This window comes from Crinia signifera, chromosome 4 (genome assembly GCF_055691185.1).
Source record: "Crinia signifera chromosome 4, ASM5569118v1, whole genome shotgun sequence".
NCBI classification, from domain to species: domain Eukaryota; kingdom Metazoa; phylum Chordata; class Amphibia; order Anura; family Myobatrachidae; genus Crinia; species Crinia signifera.
This window is the reverse complement of record NC_139220.1, coordinates 12,640,954-12,652,902: the sequence shown is the minus strand read 5'-3', so window position 1 is coordinate 12,652,902 and position 11,949 is coordinate 12,640,954. Positions and strand designations below refer to the sequence as shown.

Here is an 11,949-nt window from a genome sequence, read left to right as displayed (position 1 = left end):
GCGGAAGTGGATCCGCCAAGTTGGGCGGAAGTGGAGGCAGAAGAGAAGCGTGCGACGTGCCGGCTGCTGCTCTGTGTTCTGTGTGACTGTCACTGACTGCGTGCGGGGCCGCCACCATGAGCCGCAGCTACAACGATGAGTTGCAGTATCTGGACAAGATCCACAAGAACTGCTGGAGGATCCGCAAGGGCTTCGTCCCCAACATGCAGGTCCTGACACAGTGTCCCATATCACCCCCCCCCCAAATCCAGCTGCTGGACATGCTGCGACCTGTAGTTCCCCACCTCTAACTGCAGCTGGTTTCTTTACTCCCCAATATCACAGAAAGGGGCACCTCACACAGCTGTCACCGCAGAGGGGCAGATGTATTAAGATTGGTGACCAGCCAATCATCTATGTTTGAAAAATGACACTTAGGAATTGATTGGCTGGTGCCTCATCACCTTCCACTTTCTCTCTTCACCAGGCTTAATAGATCTGCCCCAGCACTGGGGCTGTGGCATGCAGTAGGGTGGACGAGAGTACGGGTGAGGGTAGGAGTGTGAGTCGCAGGGTGTGGGGCGATGAGACTGTACCCAATGTACACGCCAACATGGAGTCTGTATGTGAAGCTGTACTATATAGTATGTACCGTAACTCTCTCTGGTGGCTGCGTTTAGGTGGAAGGAGTGTTCTATGTGAATGACCCTCTGGAGAAGTTGATGTTTGAGGAGCTGAGGAATGCCTGCAGAGGAGGGGGTGAGTCTGCACCCAAATTCTATCTTGACTTTTAATGCAGAATGATGGTTAGATCAGTCACGTTGCTGCCTTGGTCATAGGGATACAGTAACACAGTCCGCTCATCACAGCAGGTGAACTTAGATTGTGTAGTGCGGTACCTGTGGAGCGCTGCTACTTAGTGGTGGTAAATAAAAGTTATTCTGAAATATTAAGTACCGCTGTTTCTGTCTTACGTTCCTTAGAACTAGGCACATACATTGAATGGTCACTTTCTGGGATTGTATAGCTTCCCTAGCTAATGGGTGTGACCTACATGGGTACAATAGAATTTCCCGCATTGTACGTCCAGAGCGGTGGGGAAGGAGTCCCTCTTCGGTGATTTGTCCAGTCATCCTATAGTTGATGTAACAGCCAATGGGGGTCCCTTTTCCTTCGCAGTTGCTATGGCGAACATCCCACCACTATTCACCTGTAGATCCATTGTCGTATGTGTCCCTGTTAATAGCACTTACATCATTTGTGCTCTCTTACAATTCATAGTAGCCGACATTAGGGTTTAGCCTAAAGGGGAGACGTATCAAACCATAGAACTAAAATGTGGGGTTTTAGAAGTGGGGAGGTTGCCCATAGCAACCAATCAGATGATACTTTTTTTATCTAGCTCCTTTTGGAAGATAATAGCTAGATTCTGGCAACGCTCTAAAGACCTGCAATGTACCCCTTAGTGAGAGACCTGCCATTTTACAGACTTGGGCGTCTGCTAAGCCTTGGAGAGAGACAAAGCACCAGCCAATCAGCTCCTAACTGCCATGTTACAGGCTGTGTTTAAAAAGGAACAGGATCTGATTGGGTGGTAGTTTATCTCTCCAAGGCTTAGTACATACTGGCACATGTACCAAAGCCTTGGAGAGTGATAAAGTGGATAGAGATGAACTGCCAACCAATCTGCTCCTGTCTTTTTTCAAACACAGCCTGTAAAATGGCAGTTAGGAGCTAATTGGTTTTTTTGGCTGTTTATCTTTCTTCACTTTATCACTTTACAAGTCTGAGTACATATGTCATGTAGACCCTACAGTGGATGGAGGTAAGTACAAAGTAGCCCCCAACTGTAATTTTGACCATAGCCTGCAACATGACAGTTAGGGGCTGGTTGGCTGGTACTTTATTTCTCTCTGACACTTAGTACATCTTATCAGGTGCATATTGTGTTCAGCACCAACGGAATCCTCACTGAGCCATCTGTTTGCTGTAGGTGTTTGACTACTTAAATTGAATGACTACACCTCACCCTCTACAACAGGGGTGGCCAGACCTGTTCTCAAGATCTACCAACAGGTCATGTGTTTCAGGCAACCTGTGGATCTATAGGAGGAATGAATGCAACGCATGTATGAAAATGTGACCGTTAGTAATGACTGCACCTGTGCCCCAGTTACAGTAGGTGATTTGGGAAACGTAGACCGTTGGCAGATCTCGAGGACCGGTTTGGCCGCCCCTGGTCTACATGTTTTTTTTAATTGGTTATTTTGATTTAGTTTCGCATTAAACCTGGTTTCTCCTTCCAGCGGCCGGTGGCTTCCTCCCAGCAATGAAGCAGATCGGCAATGTGGCGGCTCTGCCGGGAATCGTCCATGTAAGAATATGATTACATATAACTTGTGGCTGTTTATAGTGTACGGCTACGCACAAGGAACTTTCTCCGGGCAGGTGCTGGTCACTGAGGACTGGAAAGGGGACATTAAAGGGCACAGTTTTGGAGGTGTCGCTAAAGCTGATGTATCCAGTTTCCTAATACAGGAATATTATCAATGTTGCATTGTGTGTACTGTCCTATAATGCCCTCAGTTCACCCTCACCCCAAAGGATACTGTCCATATATTCAGCAATGATGAGCTCATGACATGACATAGACATCTCCTCTGTGGCAGAAGCTTAAATCTGTCCCCCTCGTGTTCATTCTAGCAACCTGCATCTTTCCAAACCCATGCAGTTCCTCTTTCCTACCTGCGATGTCACTCTCTGCTGTGGTGGTTCTAGCACAGTGTGGTCTGTATTCCAGCACTGATATGCAGACCAGACATGTGCTAGAAGTTGTATCACCTCTGAACTAGAATACCTGAAATGTTAAGGAAATGTTCAGGCTGGTGCCATTAAGCGGGAGCCCCACGATCCTCTATTCTGTCGTGTGATTGGTGGACACTCCTGGGGGGGGGTGGGGGGGTCTTCACCTGTCCTCATGTACTGCCAATCTCCTGGTGCTTCGTGGTGGCTACCAGTCAGGTTGTCATGTCTGTATTTGGTGCAATTCATTACTGAAAACCCCACAGGCAGGGAATGTATAACTACAGTATGTAGAAAGCGGACAGGGTGCATTCTCCCAAGCCTAGTATACTTGTATGACACTGGAGGCGTCCCAAGCCTGGGGCTAGCAGCCTCGCCTTCTTTCTCTGTTTAATACCATTGGAGCGTATTTAATCTTGGCCAAGTTTTTCACCAGGTGGAAAAAAAACTGTAAAGATTCGCCTATCGGTATTCAGTAACAGCATTTTTTCCCCTTTTTCTTGTATATTTTTGTCCATGACATTTCACTTTTTTGGGGTGTCGAATTGGCATGGGCAAGAAATGGCCGTGAATTCATCAAAAACACATACAATCACGTAAATTTCAACAATTGATGTGGTTTTCACCGATGTTACATTTTTTCACCCGGGCGAAAAATCGGCATGGGGATTGAATAGGGCGAATACACCCATAAAAACGGGCGCAAATTGCAGATTATTTTGCCTCCCAAAAATTGCGCTCAGGATTGAAAACTCCCATTGTATCATTTGCTGACAACCAACGGTAAATGCACACAAATGTACAGATGGCGTTACAAGGTTATTACCATTTTTAAACAGCTTAGAACATATTTTTGAAACGTGAGTATAATACAGTTTCTCACTAAGGGGGTCACACAGCATGGCTCGGAAGGGGACTAATTCGACACCGTTACAAGGCATTTGCACGGGTAAAGGAGGGAAGGGGGCAGCTGGATGGGAACGGCCAGCGGTTTTTGGTGTCCCCATGGCGACCATCGAGGGGGATTCCACACGGGGGCATTCAGATGAGTGGTGGGTGGCATTATGCAGCTTGCTATGCAGCAACTGTTACCGAATCAGGCCCTAAGTTTAGGACAGACCAGAGAACACGGCAGGGGACTTTAGGATCACTGTGCTGCTTGTATCATCTTCCAGTACTGCCCGGTGCCTGAGAGCACAGATGTGTCCCATAGACTCTGCTCAGCAGCTATTACTGTCTGTGTTATATTTACGCCTATGTTAGACCGCACTAGGAAAGTGTATTGTTACAGCAGGTGCTGTATTATGTCTGCGCTCAGATAAATCATTGCTTATTGTTACTTGCTTTAATATGTATGTATTAGTTCAGATATCGTAAGAATGTCATTGGTCAGCTGAAATGTTCTTCCTTTATCCATCCCTCCTGGGGGCGGAGTATATCTGGCCGTGATGTCACACTGGTTATGACAATCTCGCGGTGCCCTGTCTGCACTGATAACTTCATTGTGTTTTCTTCCCTCTGTAGAGATCCATTGGGCTCCCCGATGTCCACTCTGGCTATGGGTTTGCCATTGGAAACATGGCCGCTTTTGACATGACTAACCCTGACGCTGTTGTCTCCCCAGGTACGTTGTAATACCATCATTCTATACACTGGTGATAGTATAGTTATAATATACTATAGACGTCATCTGGTCCAGTTGTGGGTAAAAGGCTGTCCTTTTGTGGCCTAATAGTGTAACTGTCAGGCTTATATTAATATATAACCAAGAGCAAAAGATACCTGAAACCGCGCACTAATAGAGAATAGCAGCACCTCTGAAAGTCCCCTGTTAGCTGGGACCAAAGAGCAAGTAGAGATACAGAAAAGGTCAGAGTGCGCTATAGTGAATTACACAATTTTAAAATACAAATATTTAATTAAAAATAAGCCTTATGTTGGCTATAAAACAAACATAATAGTACAGTCAATATACAAAGTGATTTCACAATCCAATGTGGTGGCAGGCCCAACGCGTTTCGTCGTCTAAGTGACTTCATCAGGGGCAGTTGATTGAGAAAGGCACAATTGCACTTTTTGAAGAATCTCTAATTGATAGAGAAAATTAAACAACTGTGTATCCAAAATATGGACTGTATAACCGTATATATATCACCAAACATCAAAACATTTGTTTATCAGACAAAGGTTTGTCCATGAACACTTTGTTTCTCACAATTTCAATAAGGGTACTGTCACCTCTAAATAACGAGGGTCCACAAGAAAATAGGATTAGGTGACCGGATGTACACTCTAGGATATCCAAGCAGGTTCAGTGCTTGGATATCCTAGAGTGTACATCCAGTCACCTAATCCTATTTTCTTGTGGACCCTCGTTATTTAGAGGTGACAGTACCCTTATTGAAATTGTGAGAAACAAAGTGTTCATGAACAAACCTTTGTCTGATAAACAAATGTTTTGATGTTTGGTGATATATATACGGTTATACAGTCCATATTTTGGATACACAGTTGTTTCTTTTTCTCTATCAATTAGAGATTCTTCAAGAAGTGCAATTGTGCCTTTCTCAATCAACTGCCCCTGATGAAGTCACTTAGATGATGAAACGCGTTGGGCCTGCCACCACATTTGATTGTGAAATCACTTTGTATATTGACTGTACTATTATGTTTGTTTTATAGCCAACGTAAGGCTTATTTTTAATTAAATATTAGTATTTTAAAATTGTGTAATTCACTATAGCGCACTCTGACCTTTTCTGTATTTATAATAATATATACCTTTTTATTTCATGGGTTTATTTTACTACCATTGGAACAATAGACAAATGTATTCCTCATTGCCTGATGATGACCGTTCTCTTTCACACAGGGGGGGTCGGATTTGACATTAACTGCGGGGTCCGCTTGCTGCGTACCAATCTTGACGAGGGAGATGTGCAGCCAGTTAAGGAGCAGCTTGCTCAGTCCATGTTTGACCACATTCCGGTCGGAGTTGGATCAAAGGGTGTTATCCCCATGAGCGCCAAGTATGTCGCATCACAAGCTATTCCCCTGCAACGTTCCATTGTGCTTCCTGATGAAGCCTTGTAATGGGCGTGTTCTACCAACCCTTCTGTCTTGTTGTTCTAGGGACCTAGAGGAGGCCCTGGAGATGGGTGTGGACTGGTCCCTGAGAGAGGGCTACGCATGGGCTGAGGACAAAGAGCACTGTGAGGAATACGGGAGGATGCTGCAGGCGGACCCCAGCAAGGTTTCCTCCAAGGCCAAGAAGAGAGGCCTCCCCCAGGTGCCTACTGGTTCTGCTTGATGCTACTCATAAGGGTCACACATTGTCTACTGTTGGTTATGCCAAGGGAGAGGTTACCTCCTCCCAGGAAATAAGTATAACGTCTGATTAGGGAAGGGTCGGGGGTCCTGTCCGAGGGCAAGGTTAAGGTTCCGCTGTTAGTGAGTATCGGAGGAGTTCTGAACAAAATGAAGGGTAGTAACATTGATAAAGACCAAGTTTGTCCTATGATAGTTAGATCAAATTTATTGCTTGCTAATTCTGCACTGTAGGGACTCCTGTACATGTGGTCTCTGGGTCAGGGTACCATTGGGTTATCAGGCAGATGGTTACATTATCTGTATTCTTCTGCAGCTGGGGACCCTCGGAGCCGGAAACCACTATGCAGAGATCCAGGTGGTGGATGAGATCTTTGATGAGTACGCTGCCAAGAAAATGGGCATTGACCACAAGGGTCAGGTGTGTGTGATGATCCACAGCGGCAGCCGTGGTCTCGGACATCAGGTGGCAACAGGTTTGTGTAGATGCCTCCGGTGTACATCGCTTATGTCACATCCTGCCCAGTAGGTACATAAACATATATTTTGTTTGTACATGAAGGTCGTCCATAGCTTGTTTCTCAGAGATGTCCACAGGAGCATAGAACGCAGGATCGGGGTCTACATACATCATGGCTTCATTTAGACGTAGTTTTTGGTTCCTTCTTCTTTGCTAAGCTGTCTTGATGACCTCAATGGTCTTCTTGCAGATGCTCTGGTGGCTATGGAGAAAGCCATGAAGAGAGATAAGATCGTTGTGAACGACCGGCAGCTGGCGTGCGCCAGAATCTTTTCTAATGAAGGGCAGGACTACCTGAAAGGCATGGCTGCCGCGGGAAACTACGCTTGGGTAAACCGCTCGTCCATGACTTTCCTCACAAGACAGGTAGGAGATGCAGAACTTTGGGCTGATGGGGAATGGAGAAGTGGATGATAGAATGACTTTATCTGACACGGGTTCTGTACTTTGTCAGGCATTTGCCAAAGTCTTCAACACAACTCCAGATGACCTGGACATGCACGTGATTTACGACGTCTCTCACAACATTGCCAAGGTGGAGCAGCATGTGGTGGATGGGAAGGAGAGGACTCTCTTGGTACATAGAAAGGGGTCCACACGAGCGTTCCCTCCACACCACCCGCTTATCGCTGTGGATTTTCAGGTGAAAAGTCTTTGCAATTAATATCAACAGGAAATCAGGATAATAGATCATTAATGTTTGTTTTATTATGGTCCTGGTTACAGTTCAACGGAATATGCTATGCTATATAAGAATGTGTTAAATGGTTCTAATTGTATCTTTCACCAAATGCCACTTCCGTGACCATATTTAATGTTAACCTTCTAGAAAAAGTCCTACTTTGTATATTTGATTTCTTTGACCCCCTGGGTAATTTTTGGGGTAAATTTAAACTTCAGATTTATAATGGAATGTTTTCGGTCCAACCTGGTGCAAAAGCTTATTTATTTGGGGTGATAGTTTTAGTTCCTGTGTCTCCTCACTGCAGCTTACCGGGCAGCCAGTGCTGATTGGTGGCACTATGGGAACCTGTAGTTACGTGCTGACTGGTACCGAGCAAGGTATGACGGAGACGTTTGGCACCACCTGCCATGGAGCGGTAAGTACCGACATAATCTTATATATGTTTTCTAAAGCCGCTCTTGTCCTTGTTACTGATACCCGCATTCTCTACTGAAGGGACGGGCCCTGTCCAGAGCTAAATCTAGACGGAACCTGGACTTCCAGGATGTTTTAGACAAGCTGGCAGACATGGGCATAGCCATCCGGGTGGCCTCCCCAAAACTAGTCATGGAAGAGGTGAGTTGTTTACCCAGGACGTGAAATATAAGAGCTGTAATTAATTTACAAGGGGAAGGTACTAGACAGCAGCCGCTGACCAAACTCGGAGGTTTTGGTTGTATCTACTGGTCGCCAGGCACAAAGGCTGATGTGCAGACGTTCGTTTCTACTCTGAGTGTATAGTGCAGCTTTAATTGGGTTAACTATTGCTTGGTGAAACGTACGTGTGCCCCATTTCTGCGGCTCGATATAGAGATTCATTGCTAAATTGTCATCCGTGAGCTATTTAATTAAGGCTTGCTGTATTCTGCTAAGACTGTAATAGTTATGATTTATATAGCACCTACCGCTATAGAGCGATTTCATTTTCACTATCCTGACACTGTACAGTTATAACTTTTATGGCCGTGTAGGGATTTATTCTGAGTACGTTTTCTATTCTCAGGCTCCTGAGTCATACAAGAACGTCACAGATGTGGTGAACACGTGCCATGATGCCGGCATCAGCAAGAAAGCCATAAAACTGCGCCCAATCGCCGTTATTAAGGGCTGAGTAAAGCCAGATGGGGTTCCAGACTGTTCAAAGAGTGAAAAGAACTGACGTTAACACCTAGAACCGGGTGACATGACTGATTTACGCATCATTGCTCATCCTGAACCAGAACCTTGTTTTCATTATGTTTAGTTTTTGTTCTTTAATTTATCCATGTTGGGGGTCAAATGGCTGCTTCCTCTGGCAATGAATTGGCCATGAAGAGCCGGGCGTCACCTCCGCATCTCTGGGGGCAAGCTTTTCTGTCACTATGTTTGAGTTAGACTGTTGTTTTTTATTAGTTTTTCCTTATAAAGACAGTAGAAAAGTTCAGAGAACAGGCCAGGTTTTCAGGATCCCCTAAAATAAAAAAAGTGACTTCCTATGTGCCTGCGTCATGCACCTTCGCTGATCTAGAGAGATTCTGACACCCTGTGATGCAACCGTTGATCACTCTGTGGATCAGGGGTAGCCAACGCCAGTCTTCGAGAGCTACCAACAGTTAACGTTTTCCAGATCTCCTCACAGAATCACAAGTGAAGTATTTAGCTCCACCTGTGGATCTTTTAACATGTTAGTCAGTAATGAGTGCAGCTGTGTGCCTGCGATGTGAGCTGGGAAATGTGAACTGTTGGTAGCTCTTGAGGACTGGAGTTGGCTACCCCTGCTGTATATTATGCTGCAGGACAGACACCACGGTCATTCTCCGATAATGCACTTATGTGTGATTGGTGACCGAGAGCTAACTGTTAGTGTATTATGTGGTCATACTTGTGATCACATTTATTGGGGGCATTTATGATATACAGGAACAAGGTTCTTTGTCTCTTCTAGTGTGGTTTAGGAGATAAAACTTCCAGTACCTTTTTCCCTCTGCACCAATCTTCTGAGAAGTTTCCTTGTGAGCTTAGTAGAGTCCTGTTCCCTGTGGTGCTGGGAGCTAATATGTAATTTGGCAGCGCTCCGTTATCAAAGCTTGTCCAAGGAGAGAGCAGCTGAAAACAGGCCGCGATGCCGCATAAGCTGACCACATGGCAGCGGTGGTAAGGGTGGGCACCAGCGGCAAGTTCTGATGATCGTTTGTGCCACCCGCTGAGATTAAAAGCACTACATGCATTGATGTTTCCTGTATTTTCTTTCTGCCTGATGTGATTTGTTCTTTCATTCTTTTACACTCATTTACAAATAATGCGCGCACGTTAGCCGGATCACTGAATGATCACCAGCACCAGTACTGTTATAGCAAGTAGGGAAGGGAGGGCAATGGCAGAGCCCGCATTCAAATCCTTTTGAAGCTACAATATATCTGTTGGCTAAAATTTCCAGCTCACAAGTAGATCAGTTAGATGGAATTTTATTGTATGATTCTTGTGCATAGACAAAAAACAAAACAGAAAAACAATACGTTCTATAAGTATCATTCACGGTGTGTCTTAATGATAGGATTTGCCGTACAATAAAATGTTACCGCCCAATAAATTTTCGATGTACTCCAGGACCTTCTTATGGACGGAGCATTTCCTGTACCCCAGGGCAGTGGTGGGGTCACATAAGATGTGTGCTGCTGACTTGCTGTGTACTCTCAGGTGTTTATCACACAGAGAAGCCTCACACAGCAGACAGGACTTAGCAGCAGGTACAGGAGAGTCCACACAGTAAGTGCAGCAGATCCCAGTCTCCTCCTGATCTGGCCGAGCAGACAGGAACCTCCCCACTATGTTACACAGAGGAATGTTCCGTATCAGTGCAGGACGCTCCTGACACACTGCTCTGCACTGAGGACAGCTATAATCTCCAGCCTCCTCCTGTGTATTCAGCACACGATCAATACAGACCTGGCAGAAGTTGTGGCCACATCTCAGGGTTACAGGATCTGTATAAATGCTCAGGCAGATGGAACAGTCCAGCTCCTGTCTCAGCTCAGCAGACTCCATCGCCAGCAGCAGGAGGGAGAAATGAACGCGACAGTTTGACATTCAGAAACCAGTGAGGTCACATTCTGAACACAGAGTGAGACAGGGCTGTCACTCAGATTGGAACATAGGGCCTGATTCAGACCTTCTCGCGGGGCTACAAATCTCCCGCCCCTGTGCGAGCTCAAAATCATTTGCAAGAAAAAAGTGAGTCCCAGGCCTCGCAAGGCAACAGCTTAGCGGACCAACGTTCGCAAGACCAATCAACACGCACAATTGGTAAAATACAAGCACCTGCACACAATACTCACCCATACATGCACCTGCACACAATACTCACCCTTGCACCATACAAGCAGCTGCACACAATACTCACCCTTGCACCATACAAGCAGCTGCACACAATACTCACCTGTGCACCATACAAGCAGTTGCACACAATACTCACGCATGCACCATACAAGCAGCTGCACACAATACTCACCTATGCACCATGCAAGCAGCTACCCACAATACTCACCCATACACCGTACAATCAGCTGCACACAATACTCACCCTTGACCATACAAGCACCTGCACACAATACTCACCCTTGCACCATACAAGCAGTTGCACACAATACTCACCCTTGCACCATACAAGCAGCTGCACACGGGATGCGGTCAATTTGCCGGCGGTCGGGATCCCGGCGTTCAGAATCCCGACCGCCGAAATCCCTAAACTTTCTCCCTCCGTGGGTGTCCACGACACCCATAGAGGGAGAATAAAATAGCGTGCCGAGCGTAGCGAGGCACCGGGCCCGCTGCGTGGCGAGCGCAGCGAGCCCGCAAGGGGGGGCGATCCACGTCTCCCCCATGTCGGGATTTCGGCGGTCGGGATTCCGTATCGGATCCCTGCACACAATATTCACCCATGCACCATACAAGCAGCTGCACACAATACTCACCCATACACCATACTATCAGCTGCACACAATACTCACCCATGCACTATACAAACAGCTGCACACAACTCACCCATGCACCATACAAGCAGCTGCACACAACTCACTCATACACCATACATGCACCTGCACACAATACTCACCCATACACCATACAAGCAGCTGCAAACAATACTCACCCTTGCACTATACATGCACCTGCACACAATACTCATCCATGCACCATACAAGCAGCTGCATACAATACTCACCCATGCACCATACAAGTTTCTCTCATTAACCAATTAACTCACCACATCTACTCAATGCAGGCCCACGGTAATGCCCACGGCCTGACTCCCCTCATTATGAAATGTTTTGAGGGGTTAGTCTTGGCACATATTTGAGGTCAATTGCCCGTTGGTTTCGACAATAGTCAATAGGTTTATAAGCCTAAAAGATTAACGAGGATGCGCTGTTGTCTGTTGTCCATTCTTCACTTTGTCATTTGGAAAATCCCAATACCTACGTTAGATTGCTTTTTATTGATTATAGCTCTGCGTTTAATACGATTCTCCCCAATATACTGGTAAATAAATTGCGTAATTTAGGCTTCTCAGCGATGCTATGTAATTGGATTTTTTATTTTTTGATAAATAGGCCTCAACAAA

The 11,949-nt window shown here is 45.8% G+C and overlaps 1 protein-coding gene across 1 annotated transcript; it reads left to right on the top strand.

Annotated features, from left to right (window-relative positions):
* The first annotated feature begins 6 nt into the window (after positions 1 to 6).
* On the top strand, positions 7 to 9,558 carry RTCB (RNA 2',3'-cyclic phosphate and 5'-OH ligase). Its single transcript, XM_083181130.1, has 12 exons — positions 7 to 209; positions 660 to 738; positions 2,286 to 2,353; positions 4,306 to 4,405; positions 5,654 to 5,810; positions 5,914 to 6,070; positions 6,425 to 6,584; positions 6,819 to 6,994; positions 7,083 to 7,271; positions 7,618 to 7,728; positions 7,809 to 7,928; positions 8,356 to 9,558. Exons 1-12 carry the CDS (start codon positions 117 to 119, stop codon positions 8,461 to 8,463), a joined length of 1,518 nt encoding a protein of 505 aa, XP_083037256.1. The 5' UTR covers positions 7 to 116; the 3' UTR covers positions 8,464 to 9,558.
* Positions 9,559 to 11,949: the final 2,391 nt, after the last annotated feature.

What these genes read in the sequence shown, in the direction of transcription:
- RTCB (XM_083181130.1), top strand. Translation starts at nt 117, where the DNA reads ATGAGCCGCAGCTACAACGATGAGTTGCAGTATCTGGACAAGATCCAC. An exon ending in TGACTTTCCTCACAAGACAG is followed by an intron (nt 6,995 to 7,082) that starts GTAGGAGATGCA and finishes GTACTTTGTCAG; the next exon opens with GCATTTGCCAAAGTCTTCAA. An exon ending in GCACCACCTGCCATGGAGCG is followed by an intron (nt 7,729 to 7,808) that starts GTAAGTACCGAC and finishes TCTCTACTGAAG; the next exon opens with GGACGGGCCCTGTCCAGAGC.